This window comes from Pecten maximus, chromosome 14 (genome assembly GCF_902652985.1).
Source record: "Pecten maximus chromosome 14, xPecMax1.1, whole genome shotgun sequence".
In the NCBI taxonomy this organism is placed as follows: Eukaryota; Metazoa; Mollusca; class Bivalvia; order Pectinida; family Pectinidae; genus Pecten; species Pecten maximus.
This window is the reverse complement of record NC_047028.1, coordinates 21,647,959-21,675,409: the sequence shown is the minus strand read 5'-3', so window position 1 is coordinate 21,675,409 and position 27,451 is coordinate 21,647,959. Positions and strand designations below refer to the sequence as shown.

Genomic DNA, 27,451 nt, shown 5'->3' with positions numbered 1-27,451 from the left:
ATATACAGAATCATGTCATCAGAACAGGAGATCAACATAGTTGTATGAAAATTTAAGTTGAAGAGAGAATTATAACCTGAAGCGGTATGATGTCGGAGAAGGTATCTATAACTGGTAATATATCTGGGCATCAGAGGAACCATACCTCCAGTACTTCTATGTTTTGTGTAATTATGATTACAACATTAGAAATATTCAAAAGGTTTTATAAATTATCTAAAACTAAATTATTACGAGTATCCATTACATACCCTGGGCTACAGCATCCAGTAAAGATTTCTCCTCCGGGCTCAGTTTTAACATAGTACACAACACAGGAATCAACTTCTGTCTGTCATCGCCAACCTTCAGGCTCAGAAACTGGATAAAGTAAAACAGTTACTGCAACATTGTTCACAGAATAAAATACTACAATACATTACAGTGTAATACTATAATATATAACTATATAATACAACACAAAAAACTACAATATATTACATTGTAATACTATCATATATTACTATATATTACAACACAAAAAACTATAATATATTACAGTGTTATACTATTATATATAACTATAAATACAACACAAAATACTACAATACATTACAGTGTAATACTATAATATATAACTATATAATACAACACAAAAAACTACAATATATTACAGTGTAATACTATTATATATAACTATAAATACAACACAAAATACTACAATACATTACAGTGTAATACTATTATATATAACTATATAATACAACAAAAAAACTATAATATATTACAATGTAATACTATTATATATAACTATATAATACAACAACAAAGACTACAATATATTACAATGTTATACTATCATATATAACTATATAATACAACACAAAAACTACAATATATTAAAGTGTAACATAATGATTGTATGTACAATTGTTTGTAGAATGACCTGTAGTATTTCCAGAGCATTTTACCTTAAGAAGGATGTTTTTGAGATATTCCATGTTGGCTGCCTCCTTCTCTCTCTCTTGGTTCCTCTCCAGCCTCCGTATCTCCTCCTTCAGGATCTTAGCCTGCTCTGTCAGTCTCATCACTGCTGCCTCTGACTCATTCAGAAGCTGTTACAATAATAAACATCAACTTACTGGGTAATATGGAAACACTGTACTCATCGAGCACATAGAGAGGAAAATTTAGACAACATTTTGTCTAGTTTATATCAGATTCCATTCATTACTACATTTATTCTATCTTAAAAGTCAAAATGAGAACACTTGTGAAACAGATATGCCCCGCTCCTTATTAATGGTATTCAAAAAGAACTCCCATTTCAAAAATCAATATCCTATAACTATACATTGTAATTGTAAATGTATATATTTTAGTGGTAATCTTATTTTAGAGCTTTCTGCACTGGAAGCATTCCACTAAATTATGACTCCGGTAATTGCACTTTCTATACCTGTTTCTATATAAAATAGTTTTGGCACACCTATTCATCAATGTGCAAATCTGTTAAAATTCGGAAATGCGATAAAATTTGGGCCAAATAAAGTATGTTTACAGCATTATGAACCAGTAGATGTGTCAGCTGACACTTGACATATTGAGACACAGTTTGGTGAGGATTGTATAAGCAGTTCCTGAGAGATAAGCAAGTTACATTGCCTTGGGAGGGGACAAAACACAACATTGCACATGTGTAACACAATTTATGCCCCCCCCCCCCCCTTTTTTTTTTGGCGGGACATAATGAATTGCAACCCCAGAGAAATTGAGTATACATGTATACATTAAACACTATCTGTACAATTTTTTATAGTTTTTTTTTAGTTTTACCTCTGTAGAATGTTCTAATCTCCTGTTTGCTGTCAGTAAGTTCTCCTGCAGAATTGCCTCGTCTACATGAGGGCTGAGTTTTGATGCTGAAATAAGACGGGAAGTGGAATCATATTCATTCAAACAGTTACAATTGACTGGCATAATGTTTCACTATTTAGATTTGAAAATTTACTAGGTTACCATCTACTTTGTTTGCTGGCTTTGATCAAGCTCAAAACATAGTACAAAATTTCCTAATCAGGGGCAGTAACCTTACCCAATTATTCCAACAAATGAAATGTTGTCTTTTTTTTTCTTTTGATAAAAAAATCCCTTGTTTTGTCATACACAGACATGTAAGAGATTTAGCATTTGATGGCCTAGATCATAGACATATACATGAATCCACATTAGTGATAATCCCCGATATCATTAGTCCTTACCGGTGTTTTCGGGGCCAACAACCAATAACTTGTCTAGTGGCATAGGAGTTGTTTTACTGTCTCCCTGTAGTAACATAAACATAAACTTATAAAAAAAATACCAGGTTATTAAACAATTATTGTCAAGTTTTTGTTGTTGTTGTTTTTTTTTTTTCAAGGGTTCAAATGTTTGCAGTTATTAGTTTGAAGCAAAAATACATATTTTATGTGGAAAATAAAAAACAATCTTCATTTTCTCTATGAATATTATTTTCAGTTCTTTGTGACTTCATTTTATCATGTGATAAATAAAACCCTTAGAAAATAACAACCTTTCCAGTGACTCACTAATAAACAAATTGGTGCATAACACAATTATCCACACCAAGCAATAAATTCAATTCATCAGTTAATTCTAGTGATAAAGAGATAAATGTAAATTTCATAGGTTAAAAAAATTCTCTATGAAATACTACAGAAATACATGATAGCTTCAGTAGATTACCAAGTTGTAACAGAAAATGTATTTAGTATCTGTTATGAAATTTTATTACTTTTCTATTAGATATCAAACTGCTTACCTTTGGACAAGGTTCAGGATCCACAATCTCGGAGCCCTAAGGAATGTGATTTAAGCAGTTAGTACAGTCAGACATGAAGTTATTCAAACAAACAATTTGGTACCTTATCAATTACAGGCTTTATACCAGACAACTGTATTGACAAGTCATATTGTCCTGACTTTGTTTCTGGAAACAATTCTTAAGTTTAAGATTAATATCGCATCATAATAGTTAACACAATGTAGTCCTGAGCAGCTCTCTGTTTAAAGAGAGAGAACATAGTTGGTGGATTTTCAATGTTACAACTGTGACATAAATCTGACATGCAATTAAGTATGTAGGTTCTGGTTTACTTTTTGATAGTATATTTATTCATTGCAAATTTGTTAATCCTACTTTAATGAGAGGTCAAATGGGCCTGTATTGCTCATTATTCTACAAACTTGATAGGCTTTCATCTCATCATTCCTTAGACAAAATATCACGACACGGTGTCTAATGGATATTCAGAACTTGTCTACAGATTTTAATTCTTTTAACTTGTGCCCTTGAAAGTGGTTCAAAGTCATTCATTTGAACAAAGTTGATAGCATTTCGAGCAGGCGCCAAGAGCTAAAACAAATTAAATTAAATTACCTCCCCTTCTTGTCTCTCTTCATGTCTCATATCCGGAATGAATTCTGTGGTTTGGACGGTTTGGAATGTCTCCGGACTCTTTCGTTCTGATAGAATCTTGGAAGCATGCTGGACTTGGTGCTGCAGCTCCCTCTGCAGGCGAATGTTGTCGTTTTCTGCCGAATCAAGTTGTCGCTGTAGCAAGTCTAGAGCACGGCGATGGTCTTCATGCAGACATTTTATCTGTTCCTATTAAGTATGAAGAACACATTGATGTTATACAGGGTGAGTACCAGGTATGTCAGGTGTCATAATACAATTCATCAGGTAAATGGTATATACAATATACTCAAATTCATCAATCCTAATGTTAGGCATGATCAGTTTACACTGATTTGATATCAAGAAGCAATTGGTCAGAGACTCATTTTTACCAAAGGGTAGTGGTTTCATTTAGTCAGGAAATAACTGTTGAGACATTGAGACAAACAATGTTGAGAACATGTACATCATTGCAATGTCAAGTCAGTACTGTTATATGGAGCTAAATGTTGGAAGGTAATTAGAAATCACCTGTTTCTATAAATAGAACACAAAAGAGTTCCATTTGAACATAAATGTTGGAACACACGTTCTCTGGTCTAAAGATCAGCTGGCATGGTTTACAAGTTTACAGGAGTATTCAAGTCATGTTTAAGCTTAATATATGATAATGAATAGATATCTTCATCTGGAATATTTTTATGACTGAATATTTTACCGTTTCCACAACCTTGGGTATTCTGCTATAAGGTATAGTCTGTTTCAAAAAACTTCAGAATAACTAATCTTAATAAGGGCGCCCCCACTGTCAATTACCCGCGCCCTGCGCCCTTATTAGGTCAAATACGGTATATCAAACTTCAATAAGCTATCAACACCTGCCCCCAAAAATCTGTAAGGGCTATTCCAGAATTATCTGCGTGGGAGGCACTTGTATCAAAATTTGATGGGTGGACGGGGTAGAGCCCCATTTTTCTAGTATTTCTTATACTAAACATGTTTCAATACTGATGGGTGAAGGCACCTCCTTGCCCTCACACATGGATAATTTTGGAACTGCACTAAAATCTTTTGGCCTAAACCATTAGTAGCAATACCCTTTACAAAATAACACCTCAACACGACACAAGAACAGAAGTCAAGGAAAGGCGGTGGAACTGGATAGGCCATGTCCTATAGAGAGACAGTAGTAAAATCACCAGGACAGCACTTTGTCGGACACCAGATAGAAAAAGGAAGGCCCAAAGAAGCTTGGAAATATTCAGTTCAGAGTGAGATTACAGACCTGGACTTGACATGGGGAGAAGCTGAAAGTGACTCGTTCAGACTACTGGTCAGTTGAAATGTTCCAAATGAAGGTCAGTTTCATATGGTAGTGATGTTCTGATTGTGGTCAGATTTTTTAATTGCTGGTCAGTGACTCGTTCTGACTTGTGGTCATCTTAGTTACCTTAAAGGAGTTGGTCAGTGACTCATTCTGACCCGTGGTCAAATTAATTACCTTAAAGGAGTTGGTCAGTGACTCATTCTGACCCGTGGTCAAATTAATTACCTTAAAGGAGTTGGTCAGCGACTCATTCTGACCTGTGGTCAAATTAATTACCTTAAAGGAGTTTGTTAGCGACTCATTCTGACCCGTGGTCAAATTAATTACCTTAAAGGAGTTTGTTAGCGACTCATTCTGGCCAGCTAACTGTTGGACTGTGTCCTGTAGTTCTTTGTTGAATGACACTTTGTCTTTTTGGGCCTCCTCCATTCTGTAATACCAAACAATATACCCTGATAGGACTTCACTTGATGTTTTATACATAAATACTACAAGTACGTTCAGAACGTCATTTTTCTGAAGAATATAATGATTTGATGATGGAAACATTTAAGGAATCTATAATATCTCAGATTGTCGGTGAAGTCAAAACAAAAACAATATCATCTGCAGCATTGTGCCACCCTACGCCACACTGCACCATTCATGCCACCCTGCACCACCCTTCACCAACCTCTGCAACCCTGCATCATTTACACAACCCTGCACCACCCTTCACCACCCTGCACCACCCTTCACCACCCTGCACCATTTACATTACCCTTCACCACCCTGCACCACCCTTCACCAACCTCTGCAACCCTGCACCACCCTTCACCACCCTTCGCCACCCTGCACCAACCTCTGCAACCCTGCATCATTTACACAACCCTGCACCACCCTTCACCACCCTTCACCACCCTGCACCATTTACATTACCCTGCACCACCCTGCGACACTTACACCACCCAGCACCACATACACCACCCTGCATAAAGGGCTGCAGACTATGCTCACTTCACCTCTGACACGTTATGTGACTTAGTAAGGAAACCAGTCAGGTATCATAGTGGACAATATGGACAACACAGCAGCGTCAATTTCGTTATATCTTGTAATGTATCAGAATATTATATAAAATGTGTACTTTAAAGAAAAGAAATATTGTGTACACTGTATGTAAAAAGTCGCTGTTAAGACCCTGAAACAATAACAAATGTCAACCTTTTCCGGTAGTGTTCCTCTTTCTCCTGTGCATCTAGTAACACCTTGTTGTGTCTCTGTAGGAGACGGTCGTGTTCTTCCTGTAATACTGACACTTCCTGTTTCGTACTGCTCAGAGCCTCGCTGTAAAACACAAACACAGATTAGCTAATCATGTTGTCATGTAATTCTGATACCAGCATACCTTAACTCAAATTTTGAAATTAAATGCCATGCACATGATTTTAATTTCAAATTCAATGGAAGAATTTAAATAATAGAATTTTTAATGTAATTTTTCATCTGACAAAAGTTAATGAAGGAGGTTTTAATTGACATATGATGTAGTAATATACTCTGGTGAACTAACCTTGTTTCCTGTAATTTATTCTTCAGCTGTTCAACGGCTTTCTCTAGTCTCTCCCTGAAGCACAAGTTCCATGTCAAGTTAAACTTAACAACAAAGACATCATTTTTACCAGTGACATACTGAATTTTATCAAATTCATGAAAATGAATCTTTCCATACTGTGACAAACATTAAAAGTAAAAAGATATCAATTATTACCATTCAGATAAAGCTATGTAGAAATTGTGAGGCTTTGTAAATGTTTTTCCTGTAGCAGAAAATAGTATACTGAAATATGTATGTACAATGAGCAATCTATCCACAAGGACACAAAAAATTTGGTAAAGTTTCACATTATTACAATAGTGGTATGGCACTTAACATTTATGCTAAATGCTCCAATTTTTCCAACTTTTGATGCAGAAATGTTTTGGTCATTGTGTAAGTTATTTGAAAATATGAATAGAAACTTAAAATGCTTTCCCATTCAATGTCAAAATATATTATTCATAGGGATAACAAGAGATCCCAGAGGGATCTTGGCACCCACCATTGAATGATCCATATCAGTCTAATGAAAGACTGATCTTTTATCTTCTTTTCCCTTCTTTCTCGCTTCTTTCAAAACATTTAATAACTTTATATAACACGATATAGAAGGAGCAACCTGAACTTGTCAAAATCCAAGATGGCTGCCTGTCGGCCATGTTGTTTTCCAATCTGTCCCAAAATGCAATATGCATAACATGGGACCAAGGGAAACTTACATATGAAATATGAGAAAAATCCATTCATAACTTTCTGTGAAATAGCGATAACAAGCATCAATTATCAAAATCCAAGATGGCCGCCTGTCGGCCATGTTGTTTTCTGATCAGTCCCAAAATGCATTATGCATAACTAAGTACCAAGGGGAAGTTTACGGAGGGACGGACGGACCATGGACACAGGCCAATTTGAATAGCCCATCATCTGATAATGGTGGGCTAAAAATCAATTTTTTATTGAAGTAGCTGATATAAGGTTACTGACTTTTCTATCTTCTCCTGTTCACTTGGTTCCTGTGACGGTTTCTTCTGCTGCTTTAACACACTGTGTACCCGCACCTACAGGTAAATATTTGATAACATTTTGTACATGTTACATTATAAATTAACAGACAACACCAATGTATTTACAATGTGAAATTTTATATTTTTGAAAGTGAGTTATCAGATTAAGATCCATTTTGATATTTGTGATATAACTGCTATCTTTCAAACTTTTGTAGATATGAAGTGATATCTGTCCATGGCAGTGTGAAGATATCAACTTTATTTTTGACCAATGAGAATGTTAAAGTTATATTGATTTTCGTATTGAAGACTTGTTTGTCAGAATACACAGGTATTTTATACCATATATCTTTTAATGTATTGCATCACAAAGAAATTCTATCATGCTCTGCCTATAGTCTATATTTTAGATGTAACTTTCTGTTTTAAACTGTTCTTGCCAGTTTCAGGTTTTATCTTTTTTATATCTTGGTTTTAATCATTTATCTCAATAGAGTCGGTTCTATTTTATGCATTTTGAGAGAAGCTGTGTATATACTGTTGACAATGTATCATCTTTAAATGTTCTCTATATACCACAAAATAAGGTTCGACTCATGTATACCTTGTAACTTTCATATTCAGCTTGTATGGCCCCCTGCTCACTCCTCGCCACCTCCACATCATCTTGTAGAGACTGAACCTGACTTTCCAGAGACCTAATTGTCCGCTGGTTAGAGTCTGACAATGATCTCGTTTTCTCCTTCAACTTTTGGTTTTCTCCAGCCAGCTCACTCATTTGTATCTACAATTAATACAGGCTCATAGATTTTGAAATGATGAATAATTGATGCTGATTTGCTTCTAAAAGCTTGAAAAAATATGAATTTTGTTACTGGCATTGGTGTTAACTGTTTAAACTTTACATTTTAGAAGAACAAAGAAAATCTAAACCTCATTTTCCCCTTGTGTTAATAAAGCTTACTGTTGTTACATAAAGGTTTCCATATTTACAGCAACAGAGAAATTAGACGTAAGTCTTTGGAGTGTAATCATGGAGAGAGGGGGGGATGTTAGCTCAGTCGGTCAAAGTGCCAAGCCAAGTGATCTCAGGTGAAGACACTGACGTGTTGTTTGTCACTCCCTACCGTGTCAGTCTGTGTTTCTTGGGAAGCTGAAAAATGGGCCCGTCTGTGTTGTCATGGTTGTGTCCTTGGACAGGACACTTTACCCGTATTGCTCTGGATGGTATGAGACAGGCTACCATATGTTATTCAGTTGAGGTAGTCACCAACTACTACAAGAGCCGCCTCAAAATGACGCATGCTGTTCATGGGGAGATAAAACTAGCAAATAAACAAGTATGGGAACACCACTACAAACAGCTCACCTTGTTTTCCTCCAACTGTTGGTTTAGATGCTCCATCTCGCCTCGAAGGTGAGCATCTGAGGATCGCTGTTCTGTTTCCTGATGAAGAAATAAACAAAGGTCATAGAAAGAGTGGAAGTACAACTCTGGTATATCTGGTTCACATAGTAACATATGCTTAAGTACAGCTACAATATATCTCTGAGGAAAGAGGAAAATAGTAGCTCTGTTCCAAGTGATTATGTCATTAATGTGTAAAAAGGAAAAGAAAACATTTCTGACATAAGTTTATCAAATATTCGATCTAACTATTCATGTCAGTCTCAAGGGGAACTTTCAAAAGATAATTGAGAAAGAGTCTACATTTCCATGAAACAGTGGAATCAAAAACTGTTTAAGAGAAGATGGACTGCATTCAAAAAGCCTTCTATGAGATAGTGGTGTACACCTAAAGCTGTAGTATTGTAATACAAAATTTTAATGTACAATATTTTCATTGTATAGATCAGTATAATATACAGTGATCAAACATCCATTTCTGTACCACATTGTATTGTTCCAAATCATGTAATATTTCCAATTCACTCTACATATCATTTTAGAAATCCAGGTCAAAGATATACATCACATCACATTTCACAGATCAATTTCTTCCTTCAGTCATGGTCAAGGCTTCTTTCATTCACCTACCCATTTCTTAGCATCAGCAAGCTCCTTTTTAGTTTTGACCAGCATCTGTTTGAATTTGTTGCCTCTCTCTTCTGACTGGTTTCTTTGTTCATCAACAGCCTCTGTAGAAACACAAATACATCTCACAATGTTATCTTTAATGGAACTAAATGCCTGTTAATTAATTTTATTTCATAATGTAAGTATTATATACTGTAAACGTTGAAATTTATGCGAGGGGGAAATTTACGCTAATTAAGCAGACTCCTTTTGTTTGTGAAAATTTCCCCCACGCATATTATTTTGATATCAATTTGCGTAATCTTGAACTACAAGCGAAAGTAGATCGATCGCGAAAACAATCATATTTACAGTAGAGGAGACATGGACACCAGGTACCTTTGATCTGGATTGGTATGTTCTGTTACATCAAAGCAGATGATGATGACAAGGCAACGATTAAATCCTGGTATACCAGGTAATCTGGATGGATTTGTTCTCATTATGACCTCAAGGAAGGTGATATTGAAAGTAAAACTGACAATTAAATCCTGGTATACCAGGTAATCTGGATGGATTTGTTCTCATTATGACCTCAAGGAAGGTGATAGTGAAAGTAAAACTGACAATTAAATCCTTGTATACCAGGTACTTTGTATCTGGATGGATTTGTTCTCATTATGACCTCAAGGAAGGTGATAGTGAAAGTAAAACTGACAATTAAATCCTGGTGTACCAGGTACTTTGTATCTGGATGGATTTGTTCTCATTATGACCTCAAGGAAGGTGATAGTGAAAGTAAAACCGACAATTAAATCCTTGTAGAGACCAACCAACCAATTGTTTTCCCATAGACCTTAGTGTTAACGTTTTGGATTATTTCATTCAAATTCTTGAATTGAATATGACGATTATGGTTTATAACAAAAGTTTAGGGTCTGATATAACACCTAATCAAAAAAAAAGTTGGGTCCTTCAGCTCAAATTTTCTCCAGGGTAGCCATTTTGCAAATAGGTGAATTTCACAGTAAAAATTCTCAAAAATCTTAAATGTTTACCTGTTTACTATTATTACGTGAACTTTTGGGAAAAAAAACAATCGGACTTAAGAAATTTATATCAACATTTCTTATTGATAGTTACCTATCAGGCTACATATCTATTTTCTCACTTCATAACATACTGGCCAATCAGTGGCTGCCAGACATTTTATTCTTGGCTCAACGTTCTATACACAGGGGCTGTTTCAAAAATATATTTTTTCAATTGGTTGGTTGTTCCCTGTATACCAGGTACTTTGTATCTGGATGGATTTGTTCTCATTATGACCTCAAGGAAGGTGATAGTGAAAGTAAAACTGACAATTAAATCCTGGTATACCAGGTATTTTGTATCTGGATGGATTTGTTCTCATTATGACCTCAAGGAAGGTGATAGTGAAAGTAAAACTGACAATTAAATCCTGGTATACCAGGTACTTTGTATCTGGATGGATTTGTTCTCATTATGACCTCAAGGAAGGTGATAGTGAAAGTAAAACCGACAATTAAATCCTGGTGTACCAGGTAATCTGGATGGATTTGTTCTCATTATGACCTCAAGGAAGGTGATAGTGAAAGTAAAACTGACAATTAAATCCTGGTGTGCAAGAAAAGTCTATCTTAAAAGAGATGTGACTCCTCTTTTTTTTTTCTCTATATTTGTTCAAGACAATTTACCTATCTGTTCTTGTAGAGACTTGACTCTCTCCTCCTTTCTCTCTATCTCCACCTTCAGCTCTCCTATAGCAGTGTCTTTCTCTGTCAACTGCATATTTAATGCCTGGACTGACCGCTCGTAATCTGCTATCTCCAGATCCATCATGTTACTCTGATTTGCTTCCTGTTATCAAAGAAAAGAAGAATTCCACACAATTATAAGTCTTGTCTTTCCTGCTTTGACGCTATAAAATGGCCATGATACAAAACGAAAAATACCAGAAAAATAGGTCTTGCTACATGATTTTTGTGTATTGAAAAGTTATGAAGCATAAAAACGTTACTGCCAATAATCAAACCTTAGGTTAGGCTTCAGTTTTCCATATGTCTATGTTTATCATGATCCAAGTTTACCAAAATAGTCAAGGAATTGCTTAAGTTGAACACAACTGACTAATATTGATACAAATGATTAAATCCCAATAGGCAAAGATTTGCAGAAACTTGTATAAATATGATAAAGCACATTGTATAGTGGCTGGTCTTTATAACTCTGTATTGTGCTAAATCTGTCAAATTTATTTCAATTATCCTTTTCCCAAAGAGGTAAACTGACCAAAATGTACTTTGTGGAATAATGTATTTACCTGTAACACTGTGGTATGACCTATTTACCCACAACACCTGTGGTATGACCATTTTACCCGAAACACCTGTGGTATGAGCTGTTTACCTGTAACACCTGTGGTATGACCTATTTACCTGTAACCTTTGTGCTAGGACTCATTTACCCATAACACCTGCGATATGACATATTGACCTGTAAATTCTTTAGTATGACCTACCCATAACACCTGTAGTATGACCTATTTACCTGTAAATCCTTTAGTATGACCTACCCATAACACCTGTAGTATGACCTATTTACCTGTAAATCCTTTAGTATGACCTCCCCAACACACCTGCAGTATTATCTATTTACCTGTAAATCCTTTAGTAAGACCTACCCATAACACCTGTAGCATGACCTAGCTAATTACCTGTTTCGCCTGCTCTAGGTGATTCTGCATCGTCTGTATCTGACCCTGGAGCCCTGTGACAATGGATTTCTGTTTTTCCAGGTCTACCTTTGACTTTTCGTCCTGGTCAGCCAGTTTGGTTTGTAACTAAAAAAAGTATCATTTTATGTCACACATAAAATGTACAAAATTCTAGTACAGTATAAGGGTATAATAATAATAAGGATACTTATTTTTACAAAGCCCCTGCTAAAGGAAGGAACATGGAAACTTGCTAACTATATTACATTCGAAGGAATAAGCTACTGTATAACATAAATATTCATGCCTACTTTCTTTTGTGTTTGTTATCTCGTGTTAATGCCCTATTAACAGCTAGCGCAATTAGGGTAAATTATCTTGCCCAAGGACATAGCTATGACAGCACAGACCGGCCCGTTTCTCAGCTTCCGGAGAAACACGAACTGCTACAGGTAGAAAGGTAGAAACCATGCACCTCGGATATTCACCTGAGAATGCATGGCCTGTGCTCTAACCGACTGACATATTGTGGCCCCTCCCTATCTTTCCTAGTTTGGAGCTTTCAAATTATTTTGAAAGCACACACTTGTGTTGTTCGCCCATGCAACTTTCCTTAGAAATGTTTCATTCCATTCGTAACAAGGTAAAGGAGACGATCTGTTTTGTAAAATAGAAATAACATACCTGTACTTTTTCCTTGGATATTTCCTCACATTGAATTCTATTTGCCTCAGTTTCCTGTTCAGCAGCTGATAATTTGGACTTCAGCTCGGCAATGGAAGACTCTAAACCCTGGGAAAACAATAACATTTTAAACATTAATCACAAATTCACCAATGGCAATCACAAAAGAATGAAAAGTGATAAATATTAAAGTTGAATTAACTTTGATATCATTTCATAATGATAGCAATATTTATATGTTCTCATAACTCAATAGTGCTTGTACAAATCAGTTGAATATTTCATTCTTGGTCTCAAAAACTGAAACAAAATTATCATGGCCACATTCACAAAGGTCTAACCAAATGATACTCAGATTACACATATCCTTGCTGTGTTTGACTCGTCACCTCTAAATTCTAATATGCCTCTTGTTCTCTAACATCACACCAGATTTGACCCTCACCTTTTATATAAAACTTAATTCTGAGTTCGACACGTGACTTCTGACATTACACTTAACCAGGTGTTTAACCATTGACCTCTGATAAAACACTTGACCCTGTGTTTGACCTCTGACCTCTCCAATAAAACAATTGGCCCTGTGTTTGACCACTGATCTTTGATCGAGCACTTAACTCAGTGTCTGACCTCAGAGTACTTGAGCCAGTGTTTGACCTCTGACCTCTGATACACAGTAACAGATGACTGTGTTCTATCACTGACCTCTGATAGAGCACTTGACCCTAAGTTGAATCACTAACCTCTATCATCCTTGACCCTGCATTTGACCACTGATATAACATGTGATAATGTTTTAGACATTAGTTTACCTTAATCTGTGTGGCCAGTTTATCCTTTTCATTATTTATCCTGTCCTTTTCCTCCTTTGTGTTGGCCAGTTTCTGTTTGACCTCTGAGGAGTCCTGTATGGTATGCTCAAGGTCATGTTTGTACTGGTCAGCTGCTTTTTTGTGAGTATCTAATTCCTGGGACAACTTTGTGTGTTGTAGCTGCAGAGTCTGTTGTGAAAGTACGTGTAACTTAAATCTTAATACAGACCTTTTCAACAGAATGTTTTATTGTTCTTGAAATACTAATTCACATAATAATGATTTCACAAAGAAATATGCATACAGTCTATATATGAATGTTTATGCTTGTGAACATTCATCTTTTATCCACTCAAAAGAATAGTTGTCTTCATAAGACTATTGAGAAGGTAATTATTGAATATTAATCAAATTAAGATTTTCTAAAACTAAAACTATCTGTTTGTTTCCGGATGTATTCATGTACTGCTAACAATTGATACTTTATAATTTGATTTTGGGTTATAAACAAAAAAAAAAACTTTACACAAAATCATACATGTACCTGATAGCTCTCTGCCACTATGGAGTCTGACTTCTTTGACTGTTCTATGACCTCCAACTTCTGCTCAAGGTCAGATCTAATCTGTTTCATTCCCTCCAGCTGTTTAGAGTTTTCACCAAGATACAAAAATCATCAATTTTTTTGTTAATGTTAGATTTTGGGTGATTTTCTTTTTGTATGTAAGATATCATTACAATATTGATGGTGTGTAGTGTGAAACAGTTTGTTCTATCAATTCAAAGACGGAATGGAAAAGCTGTGACTACCCCATACATATTTTGACATCAAGATCTTATGTTGACTACATAGTCATGAAACAACCAAAACACAAAATATAATAAAACTGAATATACTCAAATTAGATGCATCATGGACGCTGTGACCAAGTTTTACCTTCTTGTTGGCTTCAGCAAGCTCTTTCTTACACTTGACAGCCACTGCCTTGAGCTTGCTACACACACCTTCCTTCTCCTTCAGGCTCTTTTTCAGCTTCTCCACCTCAGCACTTGAATCCTAAAGAGGTAAAACATGAACTGAAAACCCACTTATATTTAACTCTCTGTAGTAGCTCAGTCATAAGTACATATATATACTCCATGGTTCTTTTTCTTTATAGTTTAATATCATTTTTATCTGAACTTTTTTGTTCAGAAATTCTATTTTTTCCATCTATTTTACTTTCAAGGGTTCTGATTTTTGCAGTTTTATTCTACCATCAAAAAAATAAAATATCCTGAAAGCAAAATCTTCTAGGCACGTAACAGAATGTTAATAGAATATTAACTGTAATAACCTCAACAGTGAAGTTAAAATGTGGGTTATATTTATAATTTTCAACCTTCATTAAAACTGTACATGGGCACAGGATTCATTATAATATAAATGAAATACAATGCATTTAGTATATTTTATGATACAGTATTTTTCCTAGCCATTTTAGGAAATTGCTAACTGGCAGAAATTGGGAAATTTATGTGTAGCAAAAGTTAAAAACTTCTATGAAAAAAGTCAGCATTTTTTTCAATTGACATACATGTAGAGGATGAATTGAAGTGACTAACATGCATGGGAACTCTTTAAATTAGGAAGTAAAACTTACACTAGATTTCTGTTTGCTCTCCTCCTCCAGCTGAGTGAATTTTTGTACCTGTGATACCAGCTCCACTTGTTCTACTTTCAGTTTCTCCTGGCTCTCTGCTAACCCTACATGTTCTACTTTCATTCTGTCGTTGCTCTCCACTAATTCTACATGTGTGTTTTTCAGCTCCTCATAATCAGCCACATACTTGGCCAGCTTTTCGTTTGTTTCTGCCAGAGTGGCATCTAGTGTTTGTTTCTCTTCATTCTTCACATGAATAACTCTCTCATATTCAATACATTGCTTATTCAAATTTTCAATTTCACTTTCTAATTCTTGTAAATGCTTTACCTTAACTTCAAGTTCTTTAATTGTCTCATTTAAACTTTGTTTATCTTCCTTTAGTTTATTAACTTCAGTTTCAGAAGTGGATAATTTTTCAGAAAGGATATCATGTGAATCTTGTAGAGATGACATTTTCGCATTAGCAGCATCTTTCTCGGCCTTTAATTTTTCTACTTGACCGGTCAAATCAGCTAACTGTTTCTCCGACCCTGTTGCTCCATCTTCTAAACTGGACAATCTGCCCTTCAGAGCTTCATACTCAATGTTTAACTTGTCTTTTTCACCTTTTAAATCCTCAGCTTCTGCCTTTACAGATTCCAAAGTCTTAGAAACAGTGTCTTTTTCACCTGCCAATGACTGTAAATTACTTTCAAGTTTCTCTATTGTAGCTTTAAGATGAGATTCTTCATCACATTTATCTTTGAAATCTTTCATTATTCTTTCCTTTTGTACATTTTCTTCACCGAGTTCCTCCGTTAACACAGACACACGTTCCATCAAGTCTTTAATTTCCGATTGTTTATTGACAATCTCCTGTTGCGATTCCTCCTGCTGTGAATTATTCTTCTCTACCATTAACCTATATTCCTCCTGTAATTTCTTCACCTGTTCTTTCACCGTGTCATTTTCCTCCTGAAACTTCTTCACCTGTTCTTTCACCGTGTCATTTTCCTCCTGTAAGGCCCTGATATCCTGTTCATGCTGAGCCGTCACTTCACTCTGCTGTGTTACTTCCAATAGTTTTGCCTTTAAATCAGAGTTTTCTTGTTGCCTGGCTTCAATGGTAACTTTCATTTTGTCTAATTCCATCAACACATCTTGGTATTCCTCTGTCTTACTTTGTGATTGTCTCTCGAGGAGGTCGATTTCCTTCATTTTCTCATCCAGTGAAGTCTGGATTTGCTCTAACTGGTTCTCCCTCTCCTGTAAGGTGGCTGAATACTGGTCCTTTTCTTCCTGGAGATTACTGATCTGATCCTGAAGCACTATTGTATGAGATGACAAATTCTCTGCTTTTTCTTCCGATGAACTTTGTACTTGTGTGAGGTTATCCTCCAGATTTAAACACTTGGATTTGTAATCAACAACCTGTTCTTGTAATGTTTGATTCTCCACTAAAACTCTGTCTTTTTCTTCTTTTATACTCTGGGATTCGTTTTCAAGTTGTTGATATTTTTCATTTAGTCCTGTTAACAGAGTTTCTTTTTCTACCATCAATTCCCTGTGTTCCTCGACTAATTTTTGTTTTTCCTCATTAAGGTTTTTAAGCTCTAATTCAACACTATTGACTTTATCTGTCATCGTTGTTAAATGAAGAGTCTTTTCCTCGGCCTGTTGTGCCAAGTTTGCAGCCTCTGTGACCGCTGATTGGTGATTAGCTTTGACAGTCTCTAACTCTCCTTCCAGAACCTGGATGTTTTCTTGAAGGTTTTTTATTTCTTGCTGAAGCGTTTCTGTGGTTGATGCCCCATCTGTTTCCATCTTGGCAATAAATTGTTCATGTTTCTTCCTCGATTCCGCCAGGGCATTAGACATATCTAAGATTTTATTCTCCAGTTCCTCTGTATATGCCTGTCGCTCCTTCAACTTCTCCTCTGTCTCCTTGACCTGGCCAGCCATTTTGCCTTTCACCTCTTCTCCTTCATCTAGCTGTTGCTTTAAACTTAAACACATTTCCCTCAGTTCTCTCATCTCAGTATCACCGGTCTCGCTCACTTCTTTTAAATGAGTATTTTCTGAAGACAAGTCCTGTTCTTTTTCCTTTGCCAGCTGGACGATGACAGCTAGTGACTCTTTCTCACATTCTATCGATTCCTTCTCCTTTCTGGCTTCCTCTAGCTCACGTTTGATAGAATGAAGTTGGACTGAGTTATCTCCATTACTACTACAAGCTTTGTCTAACTCAGACTTGAGATCTTCAGTTCTGGTTACAACCTGGGTGACAAGTCCTTTGATTTTATCCATGGCCATCATCACAGAATCATCTTCATCCTCATTAAACACATCATCTGCTGGGTCTGTTTCTATTCCAAGTATCTCGGACATTGTGCACCTTATTGTATCTAACTCCGCGACAAGTTTCTGATCACGCTCCTCAGTGACATTGAGTTCGTGCAGCATGCGTTCCTTTTCCTGTTGTAACATGTTCATTATGTGTTCCCATTCCAGCATCTGCTCCTCTTTCTTCTGCATGTCAGCCATCAACATCTCCTGCTCCTCCACCAGGTCGCGCACACGAACATTCAGACTGTCGCGCTCCTCACTCAAACGCTTCACTTCTGACACCAACTCCTCCTTCTGTTGTAGCACGGCCTTGAACTTCTGGTCCGTGGGATTACTTTTCTTACCTCCCTTGGCTGACTGCTCTTTCTTGGCAGACTTCAGAGATTCATTAGTGCTGTATAACTCTTTAACTTTCTTCTCCATTTTCATAAGTTCTTTCTTATGATTTTCTTTCTCTTGTTGATTCTGTTGGATAGTGACCCGGTTGTCCTGTATTTCCTTGGTAACCACCAGAAGGTCTGACTTGAGACTGTCACATGTGCCTTCCAACTCTTGGATTCTCTGTGCTCGTTCATCACAAATTTTCTCTGCTGATGTTCGTCCTTTGACAGCCTCAGCCATCTGTGTCTCCAAGATATTCATCTTGTCTGTTACATCAGCACTAATTTCTGCCATTTTGTTTTTTTCCTCCAACATACTCTTTAACCTCTGGTTTTCATCCATCACTTCCTTTTTCTGCTCAACCATCTTTTCCTTCCCTTCTATCAGGTCTTGCATCATTTTACTTGTACTTGCAAAATCCTCCTGGAATTTCTTCTGTGATATAGTCAAATCATCCACATCCTTTTTGTGGTTCTCTGTCTCCTGTTTCAACTTTTGTGTCAATTCGTCTACCTCTTTCTGAAGTGTTACAGCTATTTGACTTTTGGAATCCTCGTTTTCTTGGAGCTTTTCCTGGTCTTGTTCACGTCTCTGTTTTAACACATTAATTTCCTCCTGGAAGGAGTTCGCTATTTGCTCCTTAGCTGACATTGCCTCTTCTAACATTTTTGATAGATTGGAGTTGGTTTCCTCTAAGACCTGCTTTTCTTTGTTGCTCACATTCAACTTCTCCCCTAATTCGTTCACTGAAGATTGGTCTTTCTCCAGCATAGCTTTTAGTGAAGCAACTTCTTCTTCAAGGTTTCCAACCATGTTATTTCGAGCCTGAAAAGACAAAAAATATCTGCACTGATCTTCTATAATTGATTTAATCTTTTTAAAGATGCTACACCTCTGACAAAGATATTCTATAATTGATTTAATCTTTTTAAAGATGCTACACCTCTGACAAAGAGTTATCAGGGTAAACTCAATACAAAACTGTTGTAGACTTTTTATACAATACCAACAGTTGCATACATTTTGCTATTACCGCCCTCCAAATGTTTGATTTAACCTTTTTATCTTATTTTTTAAAGTAAATAAATAATCAATTGAAAACCAAACATTTTGTATTACTTTCAGATTTAAAAGTGATTGTTTTTTGTTGGTGTTAATTAGACATATTTCTATACAGTAGTGCCATTTCATGCATTTTTGTGAGAACTAGTATACACGAAATTCATCACGTATTTCTTTAAGTTTTAGACATTTATCAACAAATAGGGTAATTTAGATGGTTAAAATGTCAAAAAACAGTAAAATATTACCTAAAACGATAATGTTATGTCGGGGTTTTGTCATGTTCAGAACTGTGTTGTTGTTAATTCTGCCTCGTGGGGTTTTTCCCCAACAGGAAGTCGATTAAGAATTGTGGGTAAAATTAAATGTTATTTTTAGAGTCAGCAGCAGGCCAACGTAATGGGGGTTTAAAAGCATAATTAAGCTACTAGACAATTAAACTTTTACTTCTGGGATGTAAAATCTTCGAAGTAGAAACCAAAACAATAGGTTTTGACCTGGGTCTGACATTGCTACAGATCGATTGATATCACCGCTTACTGTATGTGGCGAATCCAAAGTGAAGGGTTCGCCACGGGGAAATGTGACGACACCGGTACACAGGTGAGTTATTAAAAAAAACAGTAGCGAGCAGTAAAAGGACAGACGCCCGACGTTAGCTTATAATTCCTCTTCAGGTAAGGATAAGAACTGGTTAATAAAAAACATTACATTGGATTTTGTGTTGTTTTATCAGTGACTGCCAGTGTCAAGTTCGTATAAATTTATACCACAGGAAACAACGTAAATAAACTCGGTTTCTCCATCTCTGTGCTTTGGCAATTGAATATAATATGGAATATTTTAAACTTCATAGCGAACATAAGAATGTCTCTATGATAAACATAAATGATTTAAGCTGTAATTGTCGGCGAGTCCTTAGATGGTATGTCAAATTAGGAACACGTGGATGAAACAGGGATGTATGACCCCCGATTTGAGGTGCTACGATTGTACTGTGTCGCGAATAAGAAACAATCTTTAAGGTTTTATTATTTTAATACATGTATTTTTATACAATTAGTTAAAGTAATCTGACATCAGTAAAAGCACAAACAAAAAACACCATTTATTAACAATAATAACGCAAATATTTTCATCCAAAATCGACCCAAGTCTTAACCATTATGGACCAAATCTAAGATGGCGACGTGCATTTCGGCTTATTGCATAAGTCGGTTAATCGGGTAAAAAGTCCCCGCAAATAGGCAACCCAATTAAGCTGAATGCACTGTATACGCTGTTGGTGATATAGCATCTTTAAGATATATTTGGAATGTACACTACCTAGTCTATGACTACAACACCTAAACAAAGATACTACCTGACCTTTTTGGAGGTAATCTGAGACTTTATACTAAAATACACTATAGACTCCTAATTACCTGTAGCTCCTCGTTAGCCTGTGAGAGCTGTGTCTGTAACTCTGACACCTGGACGGACAGCTGCTCCACCTGGCCCTGACTCTCATTCCCCTGAGTCTCCTGCAGTTTCTTCATCTGCTTCAGCTTCTGCATCACTTTATCGCGGGCATCAGTAAGCACATCTGCCTGAGCTCGCAAATTCTGTTAAATAACATAATTAATAATTGATAGTTTTATGTTATGAAAAGAAAAGTTACTGCATTTTTGGGTAATTAAGCCCCTGTCCACAAATAACTGAATTCCCCTTCTTGATTTTTTTCAGAATCATCATTTAAAATTATAGTAAGATTAAATTGGTTCATAAATATGCCTTCCTCACAATGTGATACCTAACTTTTATACCATGGGAGGGGCTTATAAATGTGGTAATCCATCATGCAAGTCAAAATAAATTCTCCAGACCTATTAATGATCTCCCTTCCTGCCACACCCACATTTAATGCCACATTGACATTTCCAGCCACCTCAACTTTTCCTGCCACATTCACATTCCCTGTCACATCCTGATTTCCAGTCACACTTTTCCTGCCACACCCACAATTACAGCCACACCCACATTTCCTGCCACACCCACAATTCTACCACACTTACTGGCACATTCACATTTCCTGCCACACCCACAATTACAGCCACACCCACAATTACGGCCACACCCACATTTCCTGCCACACCCACAATTCTACACCACTTACTGCCACATTCACATTTCCTGCCACACCCACAATTACAGCCAGACCCACATTTCTACCACAATTACAGACACACCAACATTTTCTGCCACACCCACTTTTCCTGCCACACCATCATTTCCTGCCTCTTACCTTATTTTCCTCTGACAGCTTGTCCTGCTCCTGCTGCATGAACTGAAGTGAAGAGCTCAGTGTTTCATCCTTCATAGTCATACACTCAACCTGCTCAGTGAGTTCCTTAAACACATTAAGCATTATGGTTCACTTTTCTTTACATGTCAGTGTTTGCATTTTAATATCAGTAAAGTTATTATAATCATTATTCTGTCTGTCTGTCTATCTGTAAATATGTTGCGTGTTTGCAGCTTCTCGACTAAAATTCTTCCAAAAATTATACCTCACTCAATGATTTTCGGCATGGTCACCAATCTGTAAGTTAGCGAAAATACATGCTTTGCTCAATAACACAACAATATTATATTCACATCATTATCTGTTTAATTCTGACACAAAGTTTATCATTGCTATATTCCTTTATTTTTTTTAGAAATCAATACCTTCCTGATTTTCTGTACAGATGACAATTCAGTCTCCAATCTCTGTTTTTCTTCCTGGAAATCTTTACATTGGGTACTCATGTCCTGGAATATACAGGAAATTTCAATGGGATTTACCCTTACAAATGTCTATTCCTCGGTAAGACTTAAAGTATCAAACAGTTATCTAAAGCCCAGTACCTCTGAGATTGGAAAAAAATTCATCAGAAAGATCCTAACAAGGTTTATTTTATAACATATGCTTAAAAATTAAGAGCAGATATCTCATTTGTTTACTTTTTAATAAATGCCTATCATTCTCATGGTATTCTCACACTTAACTAATATTTATAAAATCTGAAAGAATGATGAAGCGTGACCGAATCACAGAATGGCTTTTCTTACATACTCCAATGGGTTATCCTGCAATTGCTAGGGAAAAGATAAATTGATCTCAAACAGGGGGGTAAATTGGGAAAGCTGGCATGCTGCTCACAATAACGTAAGGTCATCATTTTATGTCAGAGTAACCATGTCATAAATGATGACGTCATCAATTTTACACATTCCAAGGAACATTGTAGATGGCGCGATGATGAATTTCATAAAAACTCACATTTGCTTGCAAGTAGGTGAGAAAAATAATCAAACATGGGTCTGTTCCACGAACAAGGATATCTCAACCCTCATGCAAGGGTTGAGATATCCCTGTCAAAAGAACAGATCTAAGTCAGATTCTATTAATCCTTTTCATTGTGGAAGGATGATTATCAACAGTATTTGTTGTAACAGGACTTTAAATGTGTTTGTCATTAATAAGGAATTTAGAATTCAGAGGTTTTAATCCTGGTTTGGCTATCGTCCCGGTTTGGCTATGTTATACATAGTTTTCTATAGTTTACCTCAAACTTAGAGATGGACAGTTCCTGGGCCTGTTGGACAGCCTGATAAGCTGACAACATGTCCGCCTTTTCTTGCTCCAATGTCTCCAGCTCCCCCTCTAACTCCTGTTGGTACACAAAGTTGAAACTAATTACAAATAATAACCTGTTAAATTATCTATATCATTTCAGAGAAGGGATAATTCTGGGTCATCTAGGTCATCGTAAAACTTCAGACTTTTGAAATAAGTGGATGGAATTTTACCTTTATTCATGATATTAAATAATACAGACTGAATACCAGGTATTTTAATGAAACTTTCAGTCAAGATATGGATAAAATCTGGCCTCCAAAATTATCTCTACATATAAAATGTATGAAAGGTTATCATAATCTTTACTTTTAGCTATTCTACCATTACTCTGCTAGTCTACAATATCAATTTTTGATGTTGGAGAAGAAATGTTTGATGTTTAATGTTTTTTGATATAAACTATCTAATATGTTACCTTATGTAATAAGGGATTATCTCAAAAATTAAATGGTTTACTTTCCAGCAAAATAACCATATTTGTAATATTCTACTACATTATTATTTACTTGAAGTGGTCAAGCATCAAAGAGCCTTGAGAATTGTCCTTCTTGTACTTTTAATTTTCATTTTGATCCCTTGGGAATGTATTTTGTCTTATGAGTACACAAAACATTTGTTTTAAATCTGTTACTAGGTTTGAAGTATGAAACACAAACCTGGATTTTTTTATCCTTCACAGCATCATCTCCACTTGAAGACTTGCTTGCTTCCATTTCAGTCATTTTCTTTGTCAACTCTGATTGGATTAAAATCCATGCATCAATTCAGAAACATTTAATTTATAATTACAAAAAAAAGTGATAAATTTACAACAATTTTAAAGATTTCTAAATTTGCTGTTTGAAAGTTAATGTCCATATGCTCAAGAACATAACTGATAACAAGCATACTGGGTATAGCTATAGCAGTACATGTTCCCTATCAGCTCCCACTAAATATAGTAAGTAACTTTGACCTCAAAAACCCTAAAACTTGAACTTGTCCAAGACATTATGGTCCTTTATCATTGTGTGAAGTTTGATAAATCCCTCAAGGAATGAAGTCGCTAGAGCACTGACAAAATTTGGCATTACGTATATATGTAAATACATACAAGACGGATGGAAGAAAAACTTACAGACCCCTGGTTTCACAAGTATTTGACTTATAACTTCTAAAAGTTACCAAGGAAATTTATAGGTTTTTCAATAATAATGTTCATATAACCTATCTAATATGTTCCTCTGTAATGATATTATCTGTGATGTGGATATTTCTGTACTTTTTCCATAATGTAGATATTAATATTTTTTGTAATGTTCATATTGCTTTTAATATTCACCATCGATCTTGCCTCTACTTTTCTGCAGCATCAACATCTGCTTCTTGACAAATTTTGTCAGATCCTCCCTTGATAATTGGTCCAGCTGTGAAGAAATTAAGCATATTTCACTCATTTTTTTGCTGAAATTTGTGCCTTCTCCCTCAAAGATAAATGCTTTGGCTCTGGCAACAACAAAACTTTATCTCTGTAAAATTTAACAACTACACAACATGACTTCTAGGTTTCCTTCCTATTTATGTTGACCCTACTCAGCAATATGGCACTTAAATGACGTTGGGATCAGTTCCTGTAGATCCAATGACAATATTTACCTTGGATGGGGTTGGACTCTTCCTGTGAAAACCTTTGAAAATATTAACCTTGTATGAGACCGGACCTTTCCCCTGTAACCATGTGACAATATTTACCTTGGATGAGGCTGAACCTTTCCTGTGTAAACCTTGTGACAATATTTACCTGTATGAGGCTAAACCTTTCCCCTGTAAACCTTGCGACAGGTTTTTTATATTTACCTTGGATGAGGCCGGGCTCTTCCCCTGTGCTCCTCCATCACCATCTGATGGTGAGTCCTGTTGGAAAATAAGAACAATAGATACACTAACATTAATACAGTCAATGCTTTCCAACTTTCTGGAATTTGTTCAAACTTACAAGACTTTGACATGTACATTAATACAGCTTGGCCTCATACTGACAAACTGATATCTTAAAACCATATATTTTAGATTGTTTCTGATGGACTAATTAGGATTTTGGAATTAATATGATGGATACTAAAAGATGTCTTATTATTAATAAAATAAGTTTGTGTAAGAATCAGGTTAAAATAGGGAGGGCTGACAGGTATCAGCTCCTCAGATTGGGTCATGCAATAAAATACTGAATCTTCGACAACTTTGATAAGATTTAAATTGGGAATGAATATATTTCTATCTAAAACCAAATGCAAGGTTCAGGAATCATACACTCATAGACCTAAACGGGGGAAATTTCAAAGCATCACTGTAACATGAGAAGGTAAAATGCACTGATGCCAAATTGGGTTTTTAATCCTGAACATCTTAACTTTGCCAACAAAACTCAATATGAAACAGACTAGTCACAGTATATATTGCCACAAATTTAAAAACATGGTATAGGGCTATCTCAAAAACGGATGCTCTATCTATCTTATGAGCTACAAATAATGTACCTGGTCACTATCTATCCAACCCTGTTAAAATACAAATGCTTTGCAAACAGCATATCAGTGTTTAAATTTGTTGTTGCCACCTGGGGATAGGTCATTGGAGAAAGGCATTTGTCACTTTTGACTACTACGCTTTTCCGCTATAAATTACATGTAGGTTAATGAAAGTCATGGATGACAGTACTAGTATAAGACAGGGACCTGTTACCATAGCTGTATCAGAAAATGATACAACTTTGCAAAATATCTAAGCTCATCAGGGCTCCTGGTAGACCCTTAAGAGTACTGCCCTGCAGGTACACTGGTAGGGCGTAAGAATCGTACCTGCTGCCCCCATTGCATGATCGTAAGGGGTGACTTAATATGGAATCGTATCTTTCCTTTTCCTTTTTAGGGACTTTATAATTCTTCCTAATGTCTCCCTTGACACTGCCTCACTTTTGGCCTCTGTGAAGCAGGCTTTTAGGGTTCGGTCTCCTGGTTGAGACATACCAGAGCATAGAAAAATGGTAGTTGCTTCTCTTGCTTAGCGCTCAGCACTTTTGGGAGTATGACGACTGGTGAAGTGTCCTGCAGGGTGTCTTCAGAAGTATTCTTTTGTGAGGAATTATAGAGAGCGCAGCTCGAACGAGCAAAGCCCGTTCGCATAGCGAACTTAATGGTAGAGATGTCTCGGAAACCCCCCCTTTTCCCCAATATACTTAGAGTTCAAAAACTTTCTCAGTAACAGGAAACAGGAAGTCACGACAAGATCCAGTGTTGCGCAAGATTGTATTCAAAGTCACATTCTCGGGAGATTACAAAATATCAAGATTTAAAAAATATGCAAATGTTTGACTTCACACTAGTTAGAATTAGTTAATAAAATTTATCACGAACAAGTTCTTAATTTTTTATATTCAAAACGTAACGGTATAATTTTCAACGAAAATATTTCCGGTGTTTTACGAGTGCAGCTCCGGTCCGTTTGAGTTGCATACAAGTTTACCAAATATAGCACATAAAATAAAGAGGACTTCCGAATTTTTTTGTTGTCGTCTGCTGCTCATCTGCAAGATCTGCTGTCCCGTCACCTTGTCATCGCTTAATCAGTCTATTTTAAGACTTATTCTACGATTAGTTTTTGTAGTAAGTTATCTAAATCATAATTCTTGTTGATATAGCATATATACTTTATTACAAACCAGTGTATAGATCTGTTGGCAATATATTCATTTTGTAATGTGGGATTTACTATTCTAGTACACTAGATTATGTGTGCTTGTTTCTCGAATTCCATGGGCACCGGGATTGCTGCGCTCTCACATAGGCCATGCCTAAAATTATATTATAGTAGACTGTACTTTAACGTCGGCATCTGATATGCACTATCACATGGAGACAACCAAAAACATACACCAGCTTCCCAGACACGCATGCATCTCGCAGTCGCACACAGGGGAGACCGTCCTAAAATGACCTTAGCTGTTGATAGGATGTTAAACAATACTAAACCAAACCACTGAGAGTATGTTTTTCTGTTTCTCTGAAGCGAGATATATTTGACCTTTGGGTTTGAAGGAACAAATCTATTTTGACTATGATTTGACCCTTCAGGTTTCTGAGAAAAGATCAATTGACTTCTAAATTAGTTAGAAATTAAGGGATGTCTTAGTACAACATGAACATCTGACAGGAGGATGTAACGACCAGACGACAGCTGACATGTATGTCTATGTATTTCTACATTACAGACGACATATTAATTTAAGTGACTATATTATGGACGCTTTACGATACAACTTTGAAATACTACAAAAATATCACTTACAGCCATCGTGACTTGTGTTCGTAAGGATCGTTTGTTATTAAATTAATCCCTACATCGGTTACTGTTTAGACGCCTTTCATTACGGAAGTTAACGTGGAATCATTTACAAAATTAAAAACGGTAACGGATAATATTTCCGGAAATTTGTGTTATATAGATTAAAGAAATCTGTGTGCGATGAAGACGAAATGTTTTTATTTCAAAAATATTTAAATACCATTTTGGATAAATATCGTACTTAACACCGTTACTTTTCAATTTTAAGACGATTTTAAAATTATAACACAGTACAGTGCTCTGCCAACGATACTCTCATTTATTGACAGACGGAATAATCTAACTATACTGAGTAAGTTTCCAAAAACTGAAAATAAATGATTCAATATGATATATACATCTCATTGCGTAATTTTATTTAAATTAAAATGAAGATGCATCATTCGTGTTC

General features: G+C 36.0%; 1 protein-coding gene across 2 annotated transcripts in view; it reads right to left on the bottom strand.

The window, feature by feature from the left end:
- The window catches only part of LOC117342725 (GRIP and coiled-coil domain-containing protein 2-like), a 29,942-nt gene extending 2,851 nt beyond the window's left edge, over positions 1-27,091 (bottom strand). Inside the window, exons 1-29 of one of the 2 annotated variants that reach the window (XM_033904944.1) lie at positions 27,004-27,091; positions 24,517-24,573; positions 24,002-24,086; positions 23,337-23,416; positions 22,607-22,711; positions 21,726-21,809; positions 21,301-21,405; positions 20,441-20,620; positions 16,218-18,779; positions 15,246-16,175; positions 14,540-14,659; positions 14,147-14,245; positions 13,603-13,791; positions 12,791-12,898; positions 12,107-12,232; positions 11,088-11,250; positions 9,391-9,491; positions 8,722-8,799; positions 7,957-8,136; positions 7,330-7,403; positions 6,319-6,372; positions 5,970-6,092; positions 5,094-5,196; positions 3,419-3,646; positions 2,801-2,836; positions 2,241-2,304; positions 1,816-1,901; positions 951-1,094; positions 252-360 (exon numbers count right to left, since the gene is read on the bottom strand). In XM_033904944.1, the coding sequence (XP_033760835.1) occupies positions 252-360; positions 951-1,094; positions 1,816-1,901; positions 2,241-2,304; positions 2,801-2,836; positions 3,419-3,646; positions 5,094-5,196; positions 5,970-6,092; positions 6,319-6,372; positions 7,330-7,403; positions 7,957-8,136; positions 8,722-8,799; positions 9,391-9,491; positions 11,088-11,250; positions 12,107-12,232; positions 12,791-12,898; positions 13,603-13,791; positions 14,147-14,245; positions 14,540-14,659; positions 15,246-16,175; positions 16,218-18,779; positions 20,441-20,620; positions 21,301-21,405; positions 21,726-21,809; positions 22,607-22,711; positions 23,337-23,416; positions 24,002-24,086; positions 24,517-24,573; positions 27,004-27,009 (6,379 nt within the window). In that variant the 5' untranslated portion in view covers positions 27,010-27,091. Of the gene's footprint in view, positions 1-251; positions 361-950; positions 1,095-1,815; positions 1,902-2,240; positions 2,305-2,800; positions 2,837-3,418; positions 3,647-5,093; positions 5,197-5,969; positions 6,093-6,318; positions 6,373-7,329; positions 7,404-7,956; positions 8,137-8,721; positions 8,800-9,390; positions 9,492-11,087; positions 11,251-12,106; positions 12,233-12,790; positions 12,899-13,602; positions 13,792-14,146; positions 14,246-14,539; positions 14,660-15,245; positions 18,780-20,440; positions 20,621-21,300; positions 21,406-21,725; positions 21,810-22,606; positions 22,712-23,336; positions 23,417-24,001; positions 24,087-24,516; positions 24,574-27,003 lie in introns of both variants that reach the window. The other variant, XM_033904943.1, reaches the window with a different exon arrangement.
- Between the last annotated feature and the right edge of the window lie 360 nt (positions 27,092-27,451).